We start from the raw sequence: 24,015 nt of genomic DNA, 5'->3' as shown, positions 1-24,015 counted from the left end.
CTAAATGACACAGTAAATGCTTGAGTAAAGTGTTCAAATGGAACAGACTCAAGATCAAGTGTCATAGTAAAAAGAGAGGACAAGTTTAATGGCGTGGCGATATTTTTTGCATATTTTATACTATGTATTTTGTATGTGATGTTCTCATATGGAGGGAGTATTATATTAGGTAATTAAAAATTTCCATAATAATAATTAATTTTATTATTTTACATAATTAGGTAAAATCTCAAGGTTGGTTTCGAACAGTGAGCTTGGGGCCTTCCTAGGAAAATGTCTTTCTGCTTCTCTTTGCTGCCTTCACCGTTGTCGTTTTTTAATATTTTTCCTTTTCACATTGGTTTCTTTTGACCTTTTTCACATTGATGTCTTCACCGTTAAGATATCAATTTTTTTACCATGTTTATTCTTTTTCATGTTTCATGTAGGATATTATTCATTTGTTAAGAAAGAAAGCTTGATCGAAGCGGACAAGTTTTTATGTAGAGAATTATATGGGTTAAAAATTATCCTAATTGAAGTTCACGCCATATTAGCACTAAGAGAGCTTTCAAGGGCTGTCACACGTCACAGAATGACTTCAACAAAAGGTATGTTCAAAATGGAAGTGATCTCACAAGAGATGAACGGCGAGGTTAAGGAGTCAACATAGATCAAGGTCGAGGACGAGCACTCGTCTTAAACGGAATAATAACGGCTAGTTTTAGGATAATATTTTAAAAAGAATATTCCAATGTATATTCTCTATATCTGTACTATTAGAGTTATTTGGCATATGTTCTCTTATAAATAGAAAGAGACATAATTATAAGGGATACGAAATATTCATTTGTAAAAAAACACATTGACATTCTCTGTAGAATCTTGCTTTATTGCACACATACAAAATATATATTTTTCTTGAGATTCTTGTCTAACCGAATATTCAAAGGCCCATCAGTCATTCATCATGGTGAGAAACAATATCCACAAACATCACCCTTTAGGGTACTCACATGTTCTTATTTACTTAAATGTCATTCATTGTTATTTATTGTTATCTTCTTTCTTTTTGGGTCATTGAATATTGCTAGTGATATTATCATTTATTGCTCTCTAGATAATATACGTATTATCTTACTACCAAATCGGTTAATATATCTTTTGGATATTAATATTGCTAAGATTGACTCCATCTTATTAAATCTAATTATTTAAACCCAGATCTAAATATTGGGTCAAACAGTTTAGCGTCGTCTGTGGGGACTTCTTAGCTAATATTTTAGTTTTCATTATATCTACAACCTACGTGATTTCCTAACCTATAGAGCCACAAAGCATTTCTTTCTACTAGTATAGAAACTTCCATGGCAGGTAACCAAAGAAATGGAAAAAGGGCGACACGTGACGTCCCAAGTAACCTCATCAACGAGAGCTATGAGACACTAGGTGATGATGTGACGCCCACTACCTCCCCCAGGTGCGAGAGGTCACCTCCCCCTCACTACAACACAACGAAATCAAATGGAAAATGGGCCTCCATGTCCACAGGAGAAGGAACGCCACCTGCCGTGAAAAATCTCCTCTAGGCATAGTTGACTGATACCTTAGTAAGTGTGCTCAACAAACAAGCCCCATGCACGACTGTAGAAACCATGAGATCCCACATGGCATAGCGAGGAGATGAACAGGCAATCAACCTAACCCTCCAACGTTAGGTATAACTCACAATGGTACTGACAGTGCAAGTGACGGTGCCCTCGCTGCTATTTTAAAAAGAATGGAAGAAATGGAGAATGAGAACAAAGAGCTCAAAGAACAAATGAAGGAGCATCACGAATGAGTAGACAAGATACCGGACACCCCTAAGTTATTGCCAAAGAGGCACGCTGGTAGGTTCGTAGAACAACCGTACAATGAGGAAGTGGCTCCACATGCAATACCAAAAACCTTCAAAATGCCAATGTATCTCAGAATATATGATGGGACAACCAATCCCGAATACCATATAACCCATTATGTCATCGCCGTGAAGGGCAATGACCTCAGTAAGGAACATGTGTCCTCCGTTCTGCTGAAGAAATTCGGTGAGACCCTCACTAAAGGAGCATTAACATGGTATTCACAACTGCTAGCTCGCTCCATAGAAACATTCGAAGATATGGCCGATAAGTTCGTGACCGCACATGTCGGGGCCAAGAAAGCCGAAACGAGAGTGAACGACATTTTCGCCATCAAGAAATTCCTAGGAAAGGGGCTGAGGGACTTCCTTTCCCGATTCAACAGGGTGAGAATGACTTTACCAAATGTGTCCAAGGGGATGGCGGTCGCAGCCTTCCAGAATGGGATGGGTAGAGAGGGATCAAGAGCAACTAGAAAGCTACTGATCCGGTTGACGTATCCTCCAACCACTTGGGACGAAATCCATAATACATATTATACCGAGGTCCGAGCAGATGATGACGACCTCAACGGATGAATTCAATGACTAATCTCGGTACAAACTGAGCCCAGGAAAGAACGAATAGATAATGCGAGGAGGAATCATCCAATCTCACGGCCAAACAGGAAACGACTTCAGCCTTATGTCAAGGCACCCGTCCTTCCTCCTATTCGCTATGATGATGGTCCGTCTAGGTCGAGGACGACGACTCGCATGAACAAGAGAGGTATGCCATCATTGTTATCTTCTCACAATTTTTGTGTTTCGCCTACAGAAATCATCTATGCCCTGGAGAAACTTGGAACTAAGGTGAAGTGGACGCCAAAGATAAGGTCTGACACGAGTACCAGGAAATTTGATGCCCTCTGCGAGTTCCACCAGGAACGCGAACACAAAATAGAAGATTGCATCGCATTTAGGCAAAAGGTAGTGAACATATTGCAACAAGGGCACCTCAAAGATCTGGTGAGCAACAAAGGAAGGAGTACCTTCGCCAGGGGTCAAGAACGTTAAGGCCCACCGAAGTCGCCCTTATTAGCTCGCACCATCAATATGATCATTGGTGGAAGCGACGATGCTTTCATCAACACCGTCAAGTTCATTGCCACTCACAAGCTCAAAATATCGATCCTCTACGAACGGTATAACGGACTCGAAGAAAGTATCATCTTCGACGAGCCAGATGTCGACGGTTTGACTTTCTCTCATAACGATGCTCTAGTCATTGCCTTACGAATTTTAGATATTGATGTTAAATGTATCATGGTAGATGTTGAGAGTCGAAGCGTGCATTATCCATCCCCGAGTCCTCGCCTAGATGAGACTCAAGGATAAGATAGTGCCACACTACATCACACTAATATTGCACCCCATATTTTTGTACGTGAAAGTATATCGTAAGTCAATTAATTTTGAAAGTATATAAAGTGATTTACTGATGTTACATTCCATTTTCGCAAGCCTTTAAGAGTTATCATTCGGGAGAAAATATTGCTAAGGGGACATGTTGTTACACCCCATACTTCAGACGTCACTGTCATTATAGGATTATCTAAAGTAAGCTCAAAAAGGACGAAATCCTTCTACAAGGATAAGAAAGGTTTACCGAAGTCTTAAGTAAGTTAAGATGAATATGAGACTTTTTAATCATTATTTAAATATGTTTAAAGTCATGATATGACTATATATTATGTTTGGATATGGAAAATAAAGTTTGGGAAAATCGGATTTAAGTTGCGAAAAAATCGAGTTAAGATTTGCCTTGTAACGAGCCGTTTTGAGAAATTAATTTATAAGTTTTATGATATCGTTTTGGGACATATATCATATCACAATGAAGGTATATGAATGTAGTTTCCAAAGGTCTAAACCATTTATTCATACGATATCGGAGTAAAGAAATATAGATTTTTAAAATAGCGTCGCCAAGTCACGTCGCCACACTTCGGAGAAACTGGCAGGTTTATAGGCCAGATTGCGAGGAAGTTTTTTCCAAATATATTGAGAGTTACAGGTATAAATTTATATTGAATTAAAGCCCCATGTGTCTAGTTTCTAATGTTTTAAACCGTTCATCAATACGACATCATTGTAGAGAGATATTTACGTTTTCGCGAGACTGCAGGAGGCCCATATGGGACCCACTTGGCCGGGGCCTAATCTTCACTTATTCTTATCTCGTTTTTGGGATGAGATTTGCTCATTTTTCGTTCTCCTTCCATACTCACACTCTCCAAACTCTCCCAAACAGCTCCCCAAAGTCTCCAAACAAATTCCAAAGGAATACACCATAATCAAACATTAAAAGTTAGCCTAAGTGAAGAAGAGAGTCTCTATGGTGTCGTGATGTGATTAAGGGTAGTTGTAAGATAAGGGAAGCTTTGGTTCAAGTTTTTCTAGATTCTTTAAGGTATTTATAACACACTATTTCTTGGGATTAATCTTATCTATGTGTTGGTTAAGTTATTCGATGAAGATTACAAGATAACACTAGAAAGGGGAAGAGTTGTTGTTATCTTTTGTTGGGTTGTTTTAAGGCTCTCTCTCTCTCTCTATATATATATATATATATATGTTGTTATGGCTGAAATTTCAAGTTGTATCTACTGCCTAAGGTATGTAAATCATTTTCTTGGTTGTTCTTAAGTTTAATCATGTGTTGTTTGAGTTAAATTCTTCAAGATAGTAATTGACATGGCATAAGGAATCGTTATCTTTTTTTGTGGGCTGTGTTGAGGCCATATATATGGTTGGTTGTGGCTGGAAATTGTTATAAATAGTTTGATTATGTTCTGGCTGCTGTTGTTAAGCTTATCTATGTGCTAATTAAGTGGATTGAAGAAGATAACATGAAAAACAAGAGGTTAACGATAAATGTTAAGGTGCTAGGCGTGTGGACTATTTTTGAAGAATATTCTTATGATGTTTTGGGATGAAAATGATATGGGAAGCATAAGTATGATGTTATACAAGTTTTAGGCAGATTCATGGAAAAGGAATTGGATTAAATTATATTTTGTTAATTGTAAATCGAGCTTACCGCTCAAAATGGTTGTTGAAGTAATAAGAGAGTTTATTGTGAATTATATTGTTGTTGTTTGGGCTGTTTGGTAACTTTTAGTAACTTATGGGATGTAGTAAAAATAGGGGAGGTGCTGTCAGTTTTTTGTAGAATACTGGTTTTGAAATATGAGAGTTACAATGCTTATATGATAACGACGAAGTCGTGTTACTCATTGTAGACGTAAAAAGATCATATTGAGCTTGGTTGACGATTAGAGAAAAGATTGCAAAGGTATGTTAAGGCTAAACCTTTCTTCATTTTGGCATGATCCCGTAACTACATGTGTTTGATAATGAAGCATAATAAGAAGTTCATACTTCCGAATTTATATACATTGTCCTAGTCTCATAAGTTACAGTATTCTCCTTTATCGGGACTTTATATTCAATTGAGTATTGTCTTCTTCCAGTATTACAGTATTTTCACCACCATCGAGCTATAATCGGTGGGCAGGCCCCTATTGGGCAACCTCTGATCAGATGGTAAGTTATATACCAAGCCTACTGTGGTCGAGCGCCTATGAGCGAGCTCAGAATGGCTGAGATACAGAGCCTAGTATGGCCAAGCACCTATGAGCGAGCCTACTACGGTAGAGCAGTTACACATACCAAGCCTTATAGGGCCGGGCAGCTATTTTACTTACTATATTGAGATAGATGAGTCAGTATCAGCACGTAAGCATATCTTCAAATTATATTTGACTCCCAGGTACTTTCAGTTATTATATTATCTGTTCAATTTCAAATTTTAGTTATCTTGTTGCCTTACATACTCGGTACATTATTTCTTACTGACGTCCCTTTTGCTGGGGACGCTGCATTTCATGCCTGCAGGTACTAATAGACAACTAGATAGACCTTCCTAGTAGACAGAGTCAAACATCAGCTTAGTTGGTAAGCTCCACTTCCTCGGAGTTACTAGGTCGATACCTTGGAGTTCATTTTATATATACAGGTTTAGTGAGTAGGTCGAGGCCTTGTCCCGACCATGATATAATTCAGTTATTCCTAGAGGCTTGTAGACGAATCCTGTACATTTTTTTATATCAATATTGTGGCTTTACCAGCACTATGTAGATGTTTAGTTTGTTATTGTTGGTTACAGACGTTATTTTCAAATGATTCAGAATATGGCCTCATCGGCCTAAGCTGAGGGTTACCCGCCAGAGTTCACAATTATAGAGTGGTACGCTCGGGCCGAGTATGGCACCGGGTGCCGGCCATGCCTCTTCAGGTTTGGGGCGTAACAACTAATCGGTTTTAACAATACAGTTGAACGGACATCGGGAGAAACTACACTCCCCGTCCTTGCCGGTGGCATAACTCTGGAGACGATGTTCCACATCATGGACCAAGCCACCACATATAACGCCATAGTAGGACGACCATGGATACATCCCATGAAAGTCGTCCCCTCTTGTTTATACCACGTAATCAAGTTCCCAACTCCTTGGGGAATATTCAGCATACGAGGGGAACAACGCACGTCCCGGGAATGCTACTACATTGCCATGGATAGCATGACAACTCAACAAAAGAAAGCTAAGGAAAAATAAGCATAGCAATCAACAGGGTCGAGGTCGACACAAGAAGACGCTAGGGATGTCATTATTGACCCCGAAACGGTCAAAGCCGCGGATTCAACTATAAAAGACCTCGACCCTGTCCAATTAGATCCGAGCAACCCCAGCAAAAAGGTCTACATCGGCTACAAACTCCGAGAACTAGGTAAATTTAGTCAATTTTTAATAGTTAACGCAGATTTGTTCGCTTTCAGCCATGCAGATATGTCGGGCATCCCCAAGGAGATCGCCACACACAAATTGAATGTCGATCCATTCTACCCCCTATAAGGTAGGTCCGACAAAAATTCAACCCTACCATCAATGATATAGTCCACGAAGAGGTATAAAAGTTATTAGAAAATGGCTCCATCAGGGAGTCGAAGTACCCCAAGTGGATAGCCAACGTGGTGATGGTAAAAACGTAGAATGGGAAATGGAGGATGTGTGTAGACCTCACAAACCTAAACAAAGCATGCCCGAAAGATTCTTTCTCGTTGCCATATATCGACCAACTCATCGATGCAACAGCCTGGCACGAGCTGGTGAGTTTCTTGGATGCATACTCAGGTTATAACCAGATACTCATAAAAGAGGACGACCAGGAGAAAACCACTTTCATCACCCACAGAGAAATATATTGCTACTGGGTCATGCCGTTTGGGTTAAAAAACGCAGGGGCCACCTATCAGAGATTGGTCGCAAGAATGTTCAAAGATCAACTCACCAAGACCATGGAAGTATATATCGACAACATGCTGGTCAAATCCGTGAAGACAGAAGACCATATCAACCACTTGAAGGAAGCTTTTGACATACTAAGACGGTACGAGATGAAAATAAACCCAGAGAAATATGCATTTGGCATAGCCTCGGGAATATTTTTGGTTTTCTTAGTGTCACAACGAGGGATTGAAGTCAACCCAGATCAAATCAAGACTATTGACGGGATACCTGAACAATTGACTACTAAGAAGCAAGTCCAAAGGTTGATTGGTTGCATCACCACCCTATCGAGATTTATCTCGCGGTCGTCTGATAGGTGCCATATATTTTTCAGCGTACTCAAAAAGGATAACAGCCCCGAGTGGACGCCCGATTGTGTACGAGCTCTGCAAGAACTGAAGGCGTATCTGTCATCACCGCCTCTACTCTCGAAGCTTGAACCTAGAGAACACCTCCTCCCCTACCTCACCGTCTTTGAAATACCAATAAGCACGGTTCTGGTTCGAAAAAATAAAGGTACGCAATCTCCCATTTATTACATTAGTAAAACACTTGTCGAAGCCGAGATGAGGTACCCACACCTCGAGAAATTAGCCCTGGCATAGGTCGTAGCTTCACGAAAACTTAGACCCTATTTCCAGTGCTACCCTATCTCGGTCGTTACCACTTCTTCTTTAAGAAGCATTTTACACAAACCCGAGATATCAGGGAGGCTGGCTAAATGGGCCATTGAGCTAAGTGAGCACGGTATCACATACCAGCCTCGAACATCGATAAAGCCGCAGGTGCTCACCGACTTCGTCGCATACTTTAGTGCAAAAGTAATGCCCGAGGATGAGAAGGAAGCCTCTCAAGCTTCTCTTCAAACACAAGACCACTGGATCCTGTACACCGACGGTGCATCCAACTCTTCTGGGTCTGGACTGGGACACGTACTCAAGGTCCCTACCGGCAAAGTAATTCGCCAATCCATAATATGCCCAGATATGATTAACAACGAGGCCGAGTTTGAGGTCGTAATTGCAGGGCTAAGGATATCACTCAAATATGGGGCAAAACGGATGAAACTCCGATGTGATTCTCAACTCGTGGTCAACCAAGTTACAGGGACTTTCCAAATCAAAGAGCAAAGATTGCAAAAATATCAAGCTGAGATATGTAAGTTGCTGCCCAATTTTGATAAATGCCAGCTCGACCAGATTCCACGAGCCCAGAATATCAAAGCAGACGGCCTCGCCAAATTGGCCGCATCTACCAAAAGCATCACGACCGGAGGTAAAAGTGTAGTCCACCTCTTCAACTCGCCACTAGACCAAATCGAGGTAAGATTTGTAAGTTTAACTTGGGACTGGCGTAATTGTATTATTACCTACTTACAAGACGACACCCTCCCAAAGGACAAAAAGAAAGCTAAAAAACTAAGAATGCAAGCAACCAGATATAACCTCCTTCATAACAACTTGTACAAGAGAACATATGGCGGCCCTCAGGCGAAGTGTTTGGGTCTAAACTAAATCCAGCGCATTCTCGAAGAAGTCCATGAAGGCCATTGTGGTGCTCATTCTGGTAATCAAGCACTCATTAGGTGCCTCATATGGGCATGGTACTACTGGCCTACCATGAAAAAAGATGCCTCAGAATTCGTGAAGAAATGTGAACAATATCAGAAATACGCTCCAATAATCCACCAAATGGGAGAACACCTTCATTCGGTCACCTCTCCATGGTCGTTTATCAAGTGGGGAATGGATGCTGTGGGTCCCCTCCTTAGTAAATGGGTGGAACCAGGAGCGTTTGCCAAGTGCACGAACAAGAGGTAATCACGTTCATATAGAAAGATATTATCTGCCGATTCGGCTTACCCAAGGAGATCAGCTGCGACAACAGACCCCAGTTCACGGAAAAGAAAATTGCTGAATGTTTTGAGAAATAGCACATTAAGAGGATACTTTCAACTCCTTATCACCCAGCGGGCAACAGGCAGGCAGAATCCTCCAACAAGTCCATATTAAACATCATGAATAAAAAGCTTGAAGAAGCCAAGGGGCTGTGGCCGGAAATACTCCCAGAAGTATTATGGGCGTACAGAACCACCCCGAAGACGAGCACATGAGAGATACCCTATTCTCATGTCTACTGAAGAGAAGTAGTTATACCAGCCGTGGTCGGAAAGCGCAACCTAAGGTACCCCCATGAAAGTAGCACCAACAATAATAAGAGTAGAAGAAAAGATTTTGATGAGATCGACGAACGAAAAGATATGACGTCGTAAGGATGGTCGCCCAAAAATAGCAGGTGGAATGTTACTACAACAATAAGGCAAAGGTCCGTCCGCTCAAAGTCGGGGAATACTTACTCAAAGCCAAAACCCAAGCAAGAAGAGATCCATGATAAGGCAAATTGGGAACCAACTAGATGGCCCGTATAAAATTGTAGGCAAAGCATACAAGGGTTCGTTCAAACTAGAGACAATGGAAGGGAAACAGTTACAAAATAATAGGAATATCAGCCACCTCAAATACTTGAACTTCTAAAAAATGAGAAGTGCCCCCCAAGTCATACTCTTTTTTCCCTCGCTTGAGTTTTGCCCCATTAGGGTTTTCTCAAGGAGGTTTTTAAAGAGGCGACGAGAGGGACACTTTGAGTCAAAATATACGAAGAACGGACTGATTTCTCTTTCACTGCCCGACTCCTCAAGATTCTCCAAGTCGAACAATAAAGGAACTAGATATACCGGGACGGAACGCTAGCCAATGCCCAAAGTTTGTAACTTTCTCCAATTATGTAATCAGAGAAACAACTTCAAAGTAATAGAAACTCACATTTATTGGGACTTCTTCAACGAAAGGTTATGTTTGACCAAGCTCGAACAAATACCTACCGACACTCGACCGCAATTTAACAAAAGGTTAAGTTCGATCAAGTTCAAACAAACATCCACCGGCCTTCGGTCGTGATTTAACGGATGGTTATGTTCGACCAAGCTCAAACAAATACCTACCGGCCCTTAGTCGTCATTTAACGAAAGGTTAAGTTTGACCAAGTTCGAACAAAAACCTACCAGCCCTCGATCACAATTTAATAAAAGCTTAAGTTCGGCCAAGTTCGAACAAACGCCCACCGGCCATTGGCCGCGATTTAACAAAAGGTTATGTTCGACCAAGCTCGAACAGACACCTACCGACCCTCGACCACGATTTAATGAAAGGTTAAGTTCGACCAAGCTCGAACGAACACCTACTGGCCCTCTGCCATGATCTAATAATAGGTTAGGTTCGACCAACTTCAAACAAACACCTACCAGCCCTCGGCCGTGATTTAACGGAAGGTTAAGTTCGAGCAAGTTCGAACAAATACCTACCGGCCCTCGACCACGATTTAACAAAAGGTCAAGTTCAACCAGGTTCAAAAAAGGCATATCGTCCCTCGGCCACTACTTAACAAAAGGTCAAGATCGAACAAGTTCAAACAACACCCATCGACCCTCGGCCAAATCTCAACGAAGAAACACACTCGACCTATATAAACAAAGGGCTGATATGACCCATGGATATTCAGCTCCAAGGTCACGGCCAGCCAAAAGACAATAACAATGAGAAGGACAAAAAGCAAAATAAGCAAACAACAGTAGCAAAAAATATACAAGTATAGAAACAAACCACGAGAATGGAAGAAGTTGCAAGGAACAACTTTGATATTTCACACTTAAATTTTTTTACAAAGACTCTTAAAGACGCCGGCAAAAGTACACAAAAAGTTAAAAAGAAAACTACTGGTCATCACTAGAACGACCTTCAGCGCCCTCGCTAGCTTGGTCTTCAATGGCATCACCACCATGACCACCGATACCATCACCGTCTTGGCCCCCAACATCCTCTCCATCCTCGCCCAAAGGGTAAACAGAATCATAATAGGCATCCTCATCAAGTCGATCTATGCCCTCATCCACATCCTCCTCACCAGGCTGAGGCATAGCAGGATCATAGCCACAAGCAAGTCGAGCTTCACGAGACTTAGCCCAGGAATCCTTAAGGGCCGCCTAAAAAATAGAGCCTGTTTCATGCAAGTCAAGGAACACATCTGTCATGCATCGACATGGATCCACTCTTCATATAGCTTCCGAGGGATGTTGGGGAGTCAGAAGCATTAGACGAAGAAGGTCGCGCAAACAGTTGGTCCTTCCCGGCCTCCAAAGTGCTAACTCGATCATAAAGATCAGAGGTTTTCTTGTCCATCTCCCCCATCCTCTCCTCAAGTCGGTCCTCCTTGGCCCTCGCCGTTGACAAGTCGTTCTCCCACTTGGAACCAAGGGTTCAATTGGCCAACTCAAGGAAATCCATTCTCCTCCGAGCCTCTGACCGAGAAGACTCCGCTTGCTCGAGCTCCTCCTACTTCTCGGCAATCTCGCCCTTGAGAGCCTCCAGTTGAAATTGGCACTCGTCTAACTAGCCTTGTAGCTGGGTTACTTGAGCTCGAAGGTCGCTACATTAGGCTTCCACACCCTTGCTTAGTTTCAGCTCCTCCTCCTTGGCCCTTAACATTCCCTCAAGAACGTTGAATCTCTCCACGACCGCCATCAGCTCTTCATCTTCTTTTTTTTCAAATCTTCTCTTAAGCCCAGCACGTCGCCTCTTTCACGAAACTGAGCTCGGAGCTCCGGGTACTTTCCATGAGATGCTATATATTTGTCTTTCACCTTCATAGAGATCGTAATGGTGCTAGATCCCCCCCTTCCATCCTCACATCGAGTTGGGTGAGTCCCTTGTCAATCATTCTCAGCTCATCTAGGTCCATATCAGAATCAGATCCGGCGTTCCTTCTCAGCGTCGGCTTTCCCTCTATCACCGGCTGGCGAGGAGACATCTACTGCAGCTCTGGAGGATGAAGCCTCCTCTTACCTCGAAAGAGCGGGGCCATCATCAAGCGCACCCTCCTCGATTATTTCCCCCTCAGGATGCACCAACACGTCTTAATTTGCCTCTTCCAATTGTGGGGCCTCGGAGTCCGCCCCAGTACTTTATTACGACCGTCTCTCGAAGAACGAAGTTGCCCTCCGCTGAGTCAATGTCTATCATCACTTTTCCCAAGTGCCTACGACTCTCTTCTTACGAGGTCTTAGATCCCCATCACCGGGAGAGACGTCATCATGCTCGTCAACCAGTAAGAAGAGTTGAAGAGCAAGAGCAATAATCGGGATGAAGGCAGAACCAAAAGCCGCAGCAATACGGGGGCAGGCATAGTAGGCCCAACAGCCACGACGAGGGCAGAAACTGAAGGCATAGCAGCCCTTTTTCGAAAAGGAGGCATATGTACCCGACTCCTTCGAGAAGACCCCCTACATGGGAAAGAAAGAGACATAGAAGTTAGTAAAGTGAGCCGACATACGACAAAACGTGCAACAACCACGGTTAGGAAAGAGAATTTACTTGTTGAGGGGAGATCCGATTTGAACCTCTTAAAAAAGCTCGGCTAGTCGCGGATCCCTATGACATTAGGGAGAATTTGCTCGACCCAATCGGCAATGCGCAAGACTAGGGAAAGAGATTAGTTGTTGGTTGCAAAGAAGGAAAATCACGCAACTAGCTCGAAACAAGCGAAGAAATATAAAAGACGCAAAGGGAAAAAACTGTACACTTACGTGTATAGTTCCAAGCCTCAGTGAAGCCATCGACGTTGGCCACGACATACTCAATTCTAACATAAAAGAAATCTAGCCAGAATTGGTGGCTGTCATTGTCATCCATCTTCACCACCAAGCATTTGCCTCCACGGTGGCGAAGATTTAACATCGTTCCCCTATATAAGCTAGGGGCGAACAGGTGCACCAGATGCCACATCGTTAGTTCGACCCCGACAAGCTCAGCAAATATGGTCAACATCTTGATGACCTTATAGACGTACAGTACGAGCTGAGCGGGATAAATGCCGTAAGGGTGACAAAACTCCTCCACGAGCTGGAAAAGAGGGAACTTATATCTGATAAGGAAGGGGTAAGTGTATAAAGCGCAGTACCCTGGGCAGTGAACATGCACTTCGTCTTCTTCTGCGGGTGGGGAGGCCGAACTTGGCTTTAAATTCAGCCAACTATTTGGATGCCATCGTCAATAGGAAGTTACCATGTGTTGTGTCCGGTGATCGGTGTAGATTAGACATGGCTTCAGGTTGCGGGTAAGTATCTCCTCCACCGACGGGAAGGCTTCATCCTCCGCAATGGCAACAACATTCTCCTCGTGAGTAGGAAACACAACCTCCAAGGGAGCGACATAACTCCTTTCACCAGATCAGATTATAGGTTTGACATATTTATAACAAAGTAAAGAAGGAAACTGGGAAGGAATTTTGAGATATGGAAGTAAGCAAAGATACAGAGAAGAGGGGTTTAGAGAGAGTTTGAAATCTCGAAAGTTTGGGAAGGTAAAAATTTCAAATTCGGGTTTGACAATCCCTATTTATAGAAATTGAGGCACCAAATCCGAAACGTTTTGTCTTAATGGGAACCAAACCCGAAACAGCTCATTATAATTGGCAGCAGAATCGAAATGGCAGATCCAATCAAAGGTCACGCACAAATCGACGTAGTGAGTCGGGAACAAGCATCATCATCATGAAGCATGATGTCACCCCCTCTCGTGGACCAGACAACTCCAACAAATAACCTGGAAAATTTAAGGGATTTGAAATACGCGGCCCACAGAGAGCCATGTTGCCGACTCGCCACGACGAATACGACCTATGTTATTTGTTCAACAAGCTCGACCGCGAACGATATCATCAGCTCATTGAACTCGCCCGCGAGAGCGACCTCAACAAGCGGAGGGACTAACTGTATGTGCTAAAAATTATCTTAGTTGAAGTTCAGGCCATATCTGCACTAAGAGAGCCTTCAAGGGCTGCCACGTGTCATAGAATGACTTAGACAAAAGACATGTTCAAGGTCGAAGTAATCTCACAGGAGATGGACGGCGAGGTCGAGGAGTCAATGTAGATCAAGGTCGAGGACGAGCACTCGTCTTAAACAGAATAATAATGGCTAGTTTTAGGACAATAATCTAAAAGAGAATATTCCAGTGGATATTCTCTATATTTGTACTATTAGGGTTTTTTGGCATATGTTTCCTTATAAATAGAAAGAGACATAATTATACGGGACATGTCATATTTATTTGTAAGAAAATACATTGACATTCTGTGTAGAATCTTGCTTTATTGCACACATACAAAATACCTTTTTCTTGAGATTCTTGTGTAACTTTTTCCCACGATCCAAGAACGATCAGAATATTCAAAGGCTCATCAATCATTCATCATTATCAGAAAAAATATCCACAAACATCACCCTTTCGGGTGACTCACGTATTCTTATTTACTTAAATGACATTCATTGTTATTTAATGATATCTTCTTCCTTTTTAGGTCATTGAATTATTGCTAGTGCTATCATAATATACGTATTATCTTATTGCAAAATCGGTTAATATATTTTTTGGATATTAATATTGGCTAAGATTGACTCTATTTTATTAAATCTAATTGTTTAAACCCAGATATAAATTTTGAGTCAAACAAGAATGAGGTAATATAATTTTTGATAATGCATTATGACCGATCATGATAACCCATTTACTTGTGCATTGGAATTTGCATGGACATCCGCTTGGTAATATTTTACCACATCATTTTCTTTTCTCTTCCATGATATAATTTCCAAATTTGGTCCAGAAATTTAGTTACGCTGTTGTCAATTTTCTCCGCACTTATCTATGCGATAAGATGCAGCAAAAATAAATTACGAGTAACAAATACTTTAATCTGATTACAAACTGCATCTGATTACTAACTACTTAAAATCTCAATAAAAAATGTTCACTCCCACGAGTCACTTTCTTTAGCGATCAGAAGGAAAGGAGATGATTTTTTTTTTTATTGAATGAAACACTCTTGTTTGTGTCGAGAGTTGTAGATAGCATCACATTCGAGTTATACACGTCTTAGTACACACATGACCTACTCAAGACCTAACATTTACTCATCATAAGCATCATGCAAAATCGAGTTCCTCTGATTCAACTCTCCCACATCCACATGCAATCTCTTACCAACTGTCGTTTGGTTGTAGGTATTGTCTTATTACGAGTAACATAGAGTTTAGGAGTTTGAATTCTTACAACTAAGTTCTACCACACAATATAGAGTAAGAAGAATAAGTGACAGTCCTAAATTACCTGTAGCCTCCTACTTATAAGTGTGGTGCACGACACACCCACAAACAAGACACTACTAGACACGGCTTATAGACTCCCAAGGATAGAACTGCTCTTATACCACTTTTGTCACGCCTTAAACCTGGGGGCAAGACCGGCACCCGGTGCCTTACCTATCCTTGCGTACCAACTTGCGACTAAGAGACTCTGAACATATATAATGTCCTACTTGGGCCATGGGCAACATTGCAAGACAATTTTCGAACGCTGACAAAACATCAATATAAAGCTGGGCCGACAAGGCCGACGTAAGTACTACGGCTAGCAAACCAACAAATATACACACAAGGCTTACAAGCCCAATATACTGCACTAACTGATAGGATATGTCTACAAGCCTCTAGTGATGGATATACTGTGATCGGAGCAGGGCCCAACCTTTCCATAACATATATATATATATATATATATATATATATATATATATATATATATATATATATACACACAAGATGTACATAAAACTCTAGACCTGGCAACTAAGACGGACGCGGAGCTTACCGATCAAACTAAACTCGGGCAACACCTACTGAAGAGGTCTACTCGTCTATCTGTCTGAACCTATATGCATGAAATGCAGCGTCCCCGATAAAAGGGACATCAATACAAAATAATGTATCGAGTATATAAGGCAACAGATTAACTGAAAGCTGAAACTGAACTGATAATATAATAACTGAAAGTAACTAGGAGTCAAAGATAATCTGAAGATATGCTTACTTGCTGATACTGACTCAATTCTCTAAATATAGTAAGTGAAATATTTGTCCGTCCCTGTAAGGCTCGGTATATATATAACTGATCTGCCTTAGTAGGCTCGCTCATAGGTGCTCGGCCATACTAGGCTCTGTATCTCGGCCAACTGGGCTCGGTCATAGGTGCTCGACCACAGTAGGCCCAGTTAATAACTCACCATATGATCAGAGGTTGCCCAATAGGGGCCTGCCCATTGATTATAGCTCGATGGTAATGAAAATACTATAATACTGTATATATAGGCTTTATGTTCTCTTGACTGGAAGAAGACAATACTCAATTAAATATGAAGTCCCGATAAGTAGAATACTGTAATTTATGAGACTAGAATAGTGTATATAAATTCGGGAGTATGAACTTCTCTTTATGCATCGTTATCAAACACATGTTATTATGAGATCATGCCAAAATGAAGGAAGGGCTTAGCCTTAATATACCTGAGCCGATTTTCTTGACATTGCTAAAGTATGGGGAAATCCATATGATATTCTTGAGAAAGATTGCACCGTTCTTCCTTAGAATCGCAAAATGTCACGTTACAGCTCCGACCATTGTAAATCACGTATGAAATTTCTCTGAAATGTGATACTGTCTCTTCTAATCTTAAGGGGGGGGGGGGTGTAAGCAAATATTAGCTTGCATTGCTAAAGTGAATATATTTTTGCAATTCACGTTCAGAAGGCTAAAGAAAATCTTAACCTTGTTATGTACTATAATAATGTGACACCTTACTACACTTTATATGAGTCACTTAGTGTCACGACCCAAACTGATGGGCCGCGATGGGCACCTGATACCTTACTCAACCGAGTACCAACATAACGTATCTTTTTGTATCATACTATCATAGATAACTGAGCCGGAGAGGCTGCCGTGAGATAAGTAGAATACCACATGAAATATCAACTTATGCATAAGATTTACGGTCCTATAAGACAAAAATAACCACTCGTACACTAAACATAGGCCGACAAGTCCATACAATCTTTTACATACATGACATCTGTCTACAAGCCTCTAAGAATATATAATTGTCATAAAGGTCAGGACAGTGCCCCGCCATACCAAACAATACGCGTCTAAATCACACTGACCAAACAAGCAACTCCGAGGCAAATGGAGTGCACCAACATCTTCCGCTGAGCTGATAGCCTACTTGTAGGACTCTCGACCTATCTATCAGGACATGTGGGCATGAAACGCAGCATCCCCAGGCAAAGGGATGAATGTACCAAGTATGTAAGGAATGAAAATTAGTAAAGAATAGACATGAGAAAACATGGAGTAAAAGACTCGACATGTATGTCTGAATAGCTCTATGAAAGATTTAAAACTTGTAATGTCATGCATATGCGTATAAATTTCATACCATGCATGGGTATATGCATTCATAACATCATCAAGCCTCTGAGGGCATCCCATTATATCATCTCGGCCACTGTGAGAAAATATCAACGTATACCAGTTGTTCAGGTGGTGGTGCGTATATAACACTGTAACCTTTTGCCATATTCCATATCCATATATATGCGTATATAATGCCATCTGGTTATGGGTCAATGTTAATGTATAAATGAATGCAATGCATATGAAATACGTCAATAAAATCTCTCGAAATGTCATAGGACCATTACGCCTTTGATTAATATCATGAAATAAACTTTATCAACTTACATATTTTCTGAGAACCATGAACAAATGATAGAATAATATTACACATGGGGAATCAAGAACATAAGCATCTCTAGTATTTATTATGAATAGAGTCATTTATGAAAATTGTGCATTTGCTTGTTTCGTTTGTGTCGTTTAGATCATGCCAAAAGGAAAGAGGGGATAGCCTTAACATACCTGAACCGATTCTCTTTTGCAAAAACATGTAACAGTGGATCAAAGTAGGGAAAATTCCGTATGATATTCTTGAGAAAGTGTGTACCGGGCTTTCTTTGAATTAGCATTTCACGTTTGACCTTGTAGCATTTTGGAGAATTTCACGTTGGACTTTGTAGCTTCATCCCTTCAGAATTTCATGTTGCACCTTGTAGCATTTCAGTTTGGACATTGTCATTTCTCTTTAATAATGTAGGAAGATGGTTCCTTTTATCAAAGAGAGTGGGCCCCACTTTGTATGGTGACTAAGCTAACTAACCTCACTAATTTGCCACCTTAAAGTGTGACTTAAGAGTCACTTATTACCTACTCCCTTGGCTGCCACGTCAAGGCATTTTAAGCTTACCCATAATTTAAATTAATTATCCACTAATCTCTTGATTAACTTGTTAATCTCCCACTAACAAATAATTACCCAATTATTCACATAATCAAGAATTATCTCAAGTTACTCAAACTATTACTCACTTTTAATACACTTTATACATCTTGCTATCATGGTCATGTGGTACCTTGTATGGCATTAGTCCATAAATACGGGGTATTATAGCTCGGACCGTATTTTATCCCAAAATGTCAAACTTCGACAAAACTCGTTTTCTTTGATTTGCTTACCCTTTCACCTTCACGAAATTACTTATCACTTGTTTGAAATATAATAATACTTATCATTCCAAAATAATCTAATTCACGAACATACGTCGATTAACTTACGACGAAACCTCAACGTACAAAAATGCGGGATGTAACATATTATTTTCGAGCTTACACCAATTTATTTATGGCGTACTTTCATGTACAAAAAACATATGTGGTGTAACATTATTCCCCCCTTTGGAACATTCGTCCTCGAATGTTGACTGATGCACTTATCATTCTCATAATCCATAGCTCTTGTGAATACCGTAGTACTCCTCTTGCCATCTAGGCAACTGTTATGTGAATGAATCCTAAAGGCCAGGGCATTCCCCACTTTAGGCCTCTTTCTAACACCACGACTCGTGGTCGGAATCCTTCCAATCTTGTAACTGTTGCCACCTTTTATCATCCAGCCTGTACGACTCTGACTTTATATGTGCGCCTATGCGACTCCTCTCTGCTTCTTCCTCCAACTTTTAGCCAATCTCTAGACCTCACTTTGTAAACATATACAGAACTTAATAAGATGTTCCTCTGGGCATCTATAAGTATACTGAAGTTCTTCGCTCGGTACTTTGTTGAACTTACGAATATTGCTATATCTTATTTCATAAATCCGTTTATCCATCCGTATGACTTTACTGCTCTAGGTAGGTCATACTATACCATAACTCTTACTTCGATTAATAGTTACAGAGGTCTGCTACCAAACTCCAGGTTACTCTCGTTACTTATCCTATATGCATAAAACTAAGTCTTTTAACGCTTCTTCATTATTGTTCATATTAAGACTGATGGCCTAATCTCGTCTCGTACTTTGTATCTTTTATCCATCCATTATCGATTCACTTCAATGTTGATCTTACAATCTTCCATTGATAACTTGAAACTTCTTACGTAATACATTGCCGCTAGGGCTTATGTTGGATCGAGGAATATTTGAAGTGATTTTCCTGATCCACTTAGGGGAGATACTGTACTTCAATAATCCTATTTTATAGTATCCCAATGCGATTCACCTTACATGGGTATTTTAATTCCCGTGCAATTCATGCAATCCTCTTCAAGTCATTACTCAATCGAAGGACCAAACGTCATCCTTTATCTATCACAATCACACCCTCATTCTAGAGTAGCATTCCATTTCTTCTAAATGCTACTAGTCTTAGACTCCTTTTAGTTCATTCAGGCTATACTGGGATTTCTATATCTTAGAGAAACCATCATCTCTCTTGTTTTCACTGGCTTAATCCCGAGGACTTATCCATACTTGCCCTTTCTTATCCTTACTCTTGTCTTCCTAAAACCTTGTTGATTTACCATACTTTAGCTTGCTACCTACCCATATCTATTTATAGTGTTCGTAACCTTCCTTCAACTTGCTTGCACCATAGATTTTCTTGTGTTATTCTGGAACATCAAGCGAGGTATCACATCGTTTCTAACTCTTCTTTACTCTCGTAACCGGACCTCTCGATACCTAGAAATCATCTACTGAGAGATATGTCACTGACGACGCCGCTATCATTTCTGGATACTAAATCCTCGTGCTTCTAGCCTTCTATCTGCTATACGGACTATTCCCAACCTTCTACATTTAAGTATCTCGTACGTTGTTCACGTTTACCTTACTTACCTTAAAATCTCACATCATATCTTTTATATCTTTCATAACCTCCCTTTCACATAGGTATAATTCATATCCACAACTTAAAGCTCTATTATAATCCTTGCACCTCTGGTGTATGCACAATCCGGTGGGAGCTTCATACTGACTTCTTATAAGACTGGTACTTTTCTGACTGGCTTTATCATAGAGCCGTTATAGAATATGGCTAATGTACTATCTCTCTTGTATTTAAGAGTGATCCTGCAATATTCTCAATCATGAGGTCTAAAAGGTTCTTGGTCCAATAATCACACTCCTGATTTACTGAGTTGATGTAACTCTTTAGTTTCCTCTTCCTTCTAATCAGCCTTCATGTAGGCTTAAACTATTATCCGATATGAGGCTACTGGGATTAGTTATTACGTTAGCCTTTCATGGGCACTATGGACTATCCATGACACAATTGTCTAACAATTCAACCCTTTGTCTATGCCCTGGGCTCAATTCTTTCTTTTACTTATACCGGAGTCTTCTACAGCTGTATGATTGTCACATATATGATGCATGGATAATACTCCGAAATCTTACGTGCATTCATAATGTAACTCACTCTGGATCACTGATCGAATAATTCCTTTCGTTCCTTCTCCAATTTCTTTAAATATAAGCGATTACTTTTCCCGGTCGTTTTTCCACTTGTTGCATGTATACTTGGCTTATCTTAGTTCCCACGCATGCCAAAATTTTCATGCAACTCATATGATCTCGAATACTACTTTTGATTTTTCTTCCCATTCCTTAGCCACGGCGGGTGCCACTTCCTTATGGAGTGCATACAATGTTGTTGTGAAACTATTGTTATAAGACCATTTCCTCCTTAGGTTACTGAGCTTAGGTTGAAGCCTTATTCTTTACTTCCTCAGCTAGTCATTCATTGTAGTATTTAGGGAGGATCCTCTGATTCTTGTAAAGCTGTGAGCTTATCACATCGTATACCCGATGGAATTTTTGATGTCCTTCCTCACCTATAATTACCCGTAGTAACTTACCTCCGCGCCCTTATTCTTGTAGGGTTGCTTGTGAACTTATATTTTGACTGTCTTCCCAATGGGACTCTCTTTTATTTCCGTAACACTCATACGGTACCTTTACTACCCTAACTCCTATCTGAATATTTTTGAAGGATCACAATGTCGTATCTTCGAGACTGAATTCCCCATGTTGGGGTTCACTATGTTCTTCTTGCACAATCTATTGATTTGTTTGTGTCCTCTTATTTAGCCGTAACTAGGCTCTTCCTGGATCAACCACTAACTACTCGTTGGCCCATTCTCATATCAATATTCCGCGTAATCTTTCTTGGGTTATTTCCTTTGCATTAACTTACGTCTTGCACTGGCTCCTTATTTATCAATAACAATGTTACATCCCGCATTTTCGTATGTTAAAGTTTCGTCGTAAGTTAATCGACGTTAATGGATTGATTGAATAAATCCCAGTACAGAATGGACATACACAAGGGACTAAATTCCTCTGATGGACTGAAGTACTGAATGGGCTTACCCATACCATATCAGCCCATTTACAGCTACTTGTTACTTGCACACAAACTTGGACATATTTGAATTAAATCCATATAATTCCAAATAATCACTAATCTTGGCCAGAATTAGTACCTCTACAAAATTTTGGCGCCAATCTGAAGAAATTGGAAAAACAGAAAAAGCAGACAGAGATACGACATGAGAAGAAGAGAAAAGATTAGGAAATTGAAAAACTTTAGTCCATGTTTCCTAATCCTCTTTCCCTTAGCTGCTACTACTATATACAATATATGCTCATTTACAGGACTCAATGACTAGAAGTGACTCTATATCACAGCTTCAATCATTAAAAAAACTTGAACTGCGATGCATGAGACTTTTTGCCACTATCTTTTTATCTACTGAGAGAAAGTATGTTGAGCAGAGACACCCTTGTGCGAATCAAAAGCCTAAACAACATCTCCAATCCATTTTCAAGATCCTCAATGCTACCCTCCAAATTCTCCAGATTTCTTTGTGCAAATTCAAAACTTTCCACTTCCTCTTCATGCCCAGAACCAGAAGCATGGTCCAACAAGTTGTTCAGTGCAGTGTCAACTTTCTCCAGCTCAGTCAGTTTTTCCCTCTGCCCTTCACTGCCTAACACCCCTTTGTGCACAATCTTTGAAACCAATGACCATTTATTGGACTTTGGTTTCGACGCTGGAACAGAAAGAAACATTAGCAATGATTGAAAGGTAGAAATGGTTGTGAAACTCGCATCTTCAAGGACCCTTATTATGGCAGAAAGCTGAGATTCTGTGTTTGTGGCTGATGGGGTATTATCTATCTGTTTCAACTTAGTAAGAGACTTTTCAATTTCCTTCTGAGTGTTTTTTCTTGAAGAAATATAAGCAGTAATACTGCCCTCAATGGTAAAAAAATCATCCCCTGCTTTGCTTCTCCTAAGCGCAGATTGAAGTTCTCTTATGCTTTCCTTCAAACACATAACAGTATCCCTTGTGTTGCTGCAAATATCTATGAATCTAACAGATCTTTCCAGTAATTCCTTCACAAAATTGTCATCTTGATACTGAAGAAGTGCCCTCTGAGTCATTGGCAGCGCAAGGAGTTCCTCTATGCACTCGTATAATTCCACAAGGCCAGATAAAGCATTGTGTGTTTTTTCTGCTGCTTTTGGAGATAAAGGAGAAGATGATTCCCAAGTTTTAATCTTGTTAAGAACTTGCTCAATCTTGATAGTGCTAGGATGTGATCTAGCAGGAAAGCTAACACAACGGTTACGATAAGGACTATGAGAGTGAGACCTAGGGGAAAGTGCAGCCATTGTTCGAATTGTTGAGAGGTTCATTTTTCAAATTGTGTTATGTTCATGAACATTCCTTAGCTTCTTTTTATATGCAAAAACTATTTGGAAGCAGACAAAAGGTAGGAGAAATGCATAGTTAATTTGTACTATTGTGTCAATGTGATGTACATGTGAAGCCAATGTGGGTTTTTTAATTTCTTTTGTAATGGTTCTATCTGTCAAGGCTTCAACCAACAAACAAGAGTACCACTTTCATACTATCTCAGTCATACTTTAATAATGATTGGGATAGGGCATATCTCTCTTTAGTTTATTTTATTATTTAATGGATTTATGTAGTACAAACTTAAGAGTTTTTAAGTTTATATTTTATCACCTTTCTCAAGCATCTAGACCACCGCCAACTCGGGCTTAACAAAGGTTCATTCATCCAGAAAAGTCGGTTGACATAGATTAATGGGGTGGGCTCCCAAAAGTGTCTGGATTGGAGGAACTTTGGCATTGGATATTAAAGCATATAGAAAGATTGAATTTAGAGAGAGAGTGAGATCTAGAGATATCAATAAGTACTGCATATGGTGGTTAGAAGATATAGTTGGATATTGTGATGGTTAAGACAGCTCATGAAGATACAAGGTTGTTGTGCACGAGTGCCATGTTCTTTCACTGTTCCCACGTCCACGTACCTGCCTAAATAATGTTGTCAGTTATACCACGAAAAATGACGGACTATAA

General features: G+C 40.4%; 1 protein-coding gene across 1 annotated transcript; it reads right to left on the bottom strand.

Annotated features, from left to right (window-relative positions):
• Positions 1 to 22,053: 22,053 nt before the first annotated feature.
• On the bottom strand, positions 22,054 to 23,525 carry LOC107791470 (uncharacterized). Its single transcript, XM_016613556.2, has one exon. It carries the CDS (start codon positions 23,320 to 23,322, stop codon positions 22,366 to 22,368), a length of 957 nt encoding a protein of 318 aa, XP_016469042.1. The 5' UTR covers positions 23,323 to 23,525; the 3' UTR covers positions 22,054 to 22,365.
• Positions 23,526 to 24,015: the final 490 nt, after the last annotated feature.

This window comes from Nicotiana tabacum, chromosome 17 (genome assembly GCF_000715075.1).
Source record: "Nicotiana tabacum cultivar K326 chromosome 17, ASM71507v2, whole genome shotgun sequence".
Taxonomy (NCBI): domain Eukaryota; kingdom Viridiplantae; phylum Streptophyta; class Magnoliopsida; order Solanales; family Solanaceae; genus Nicotiana; species Nicotiana tabacum.
This window is presented reverse-complemented; position numbering and strand designations above follow the sequence as displayed.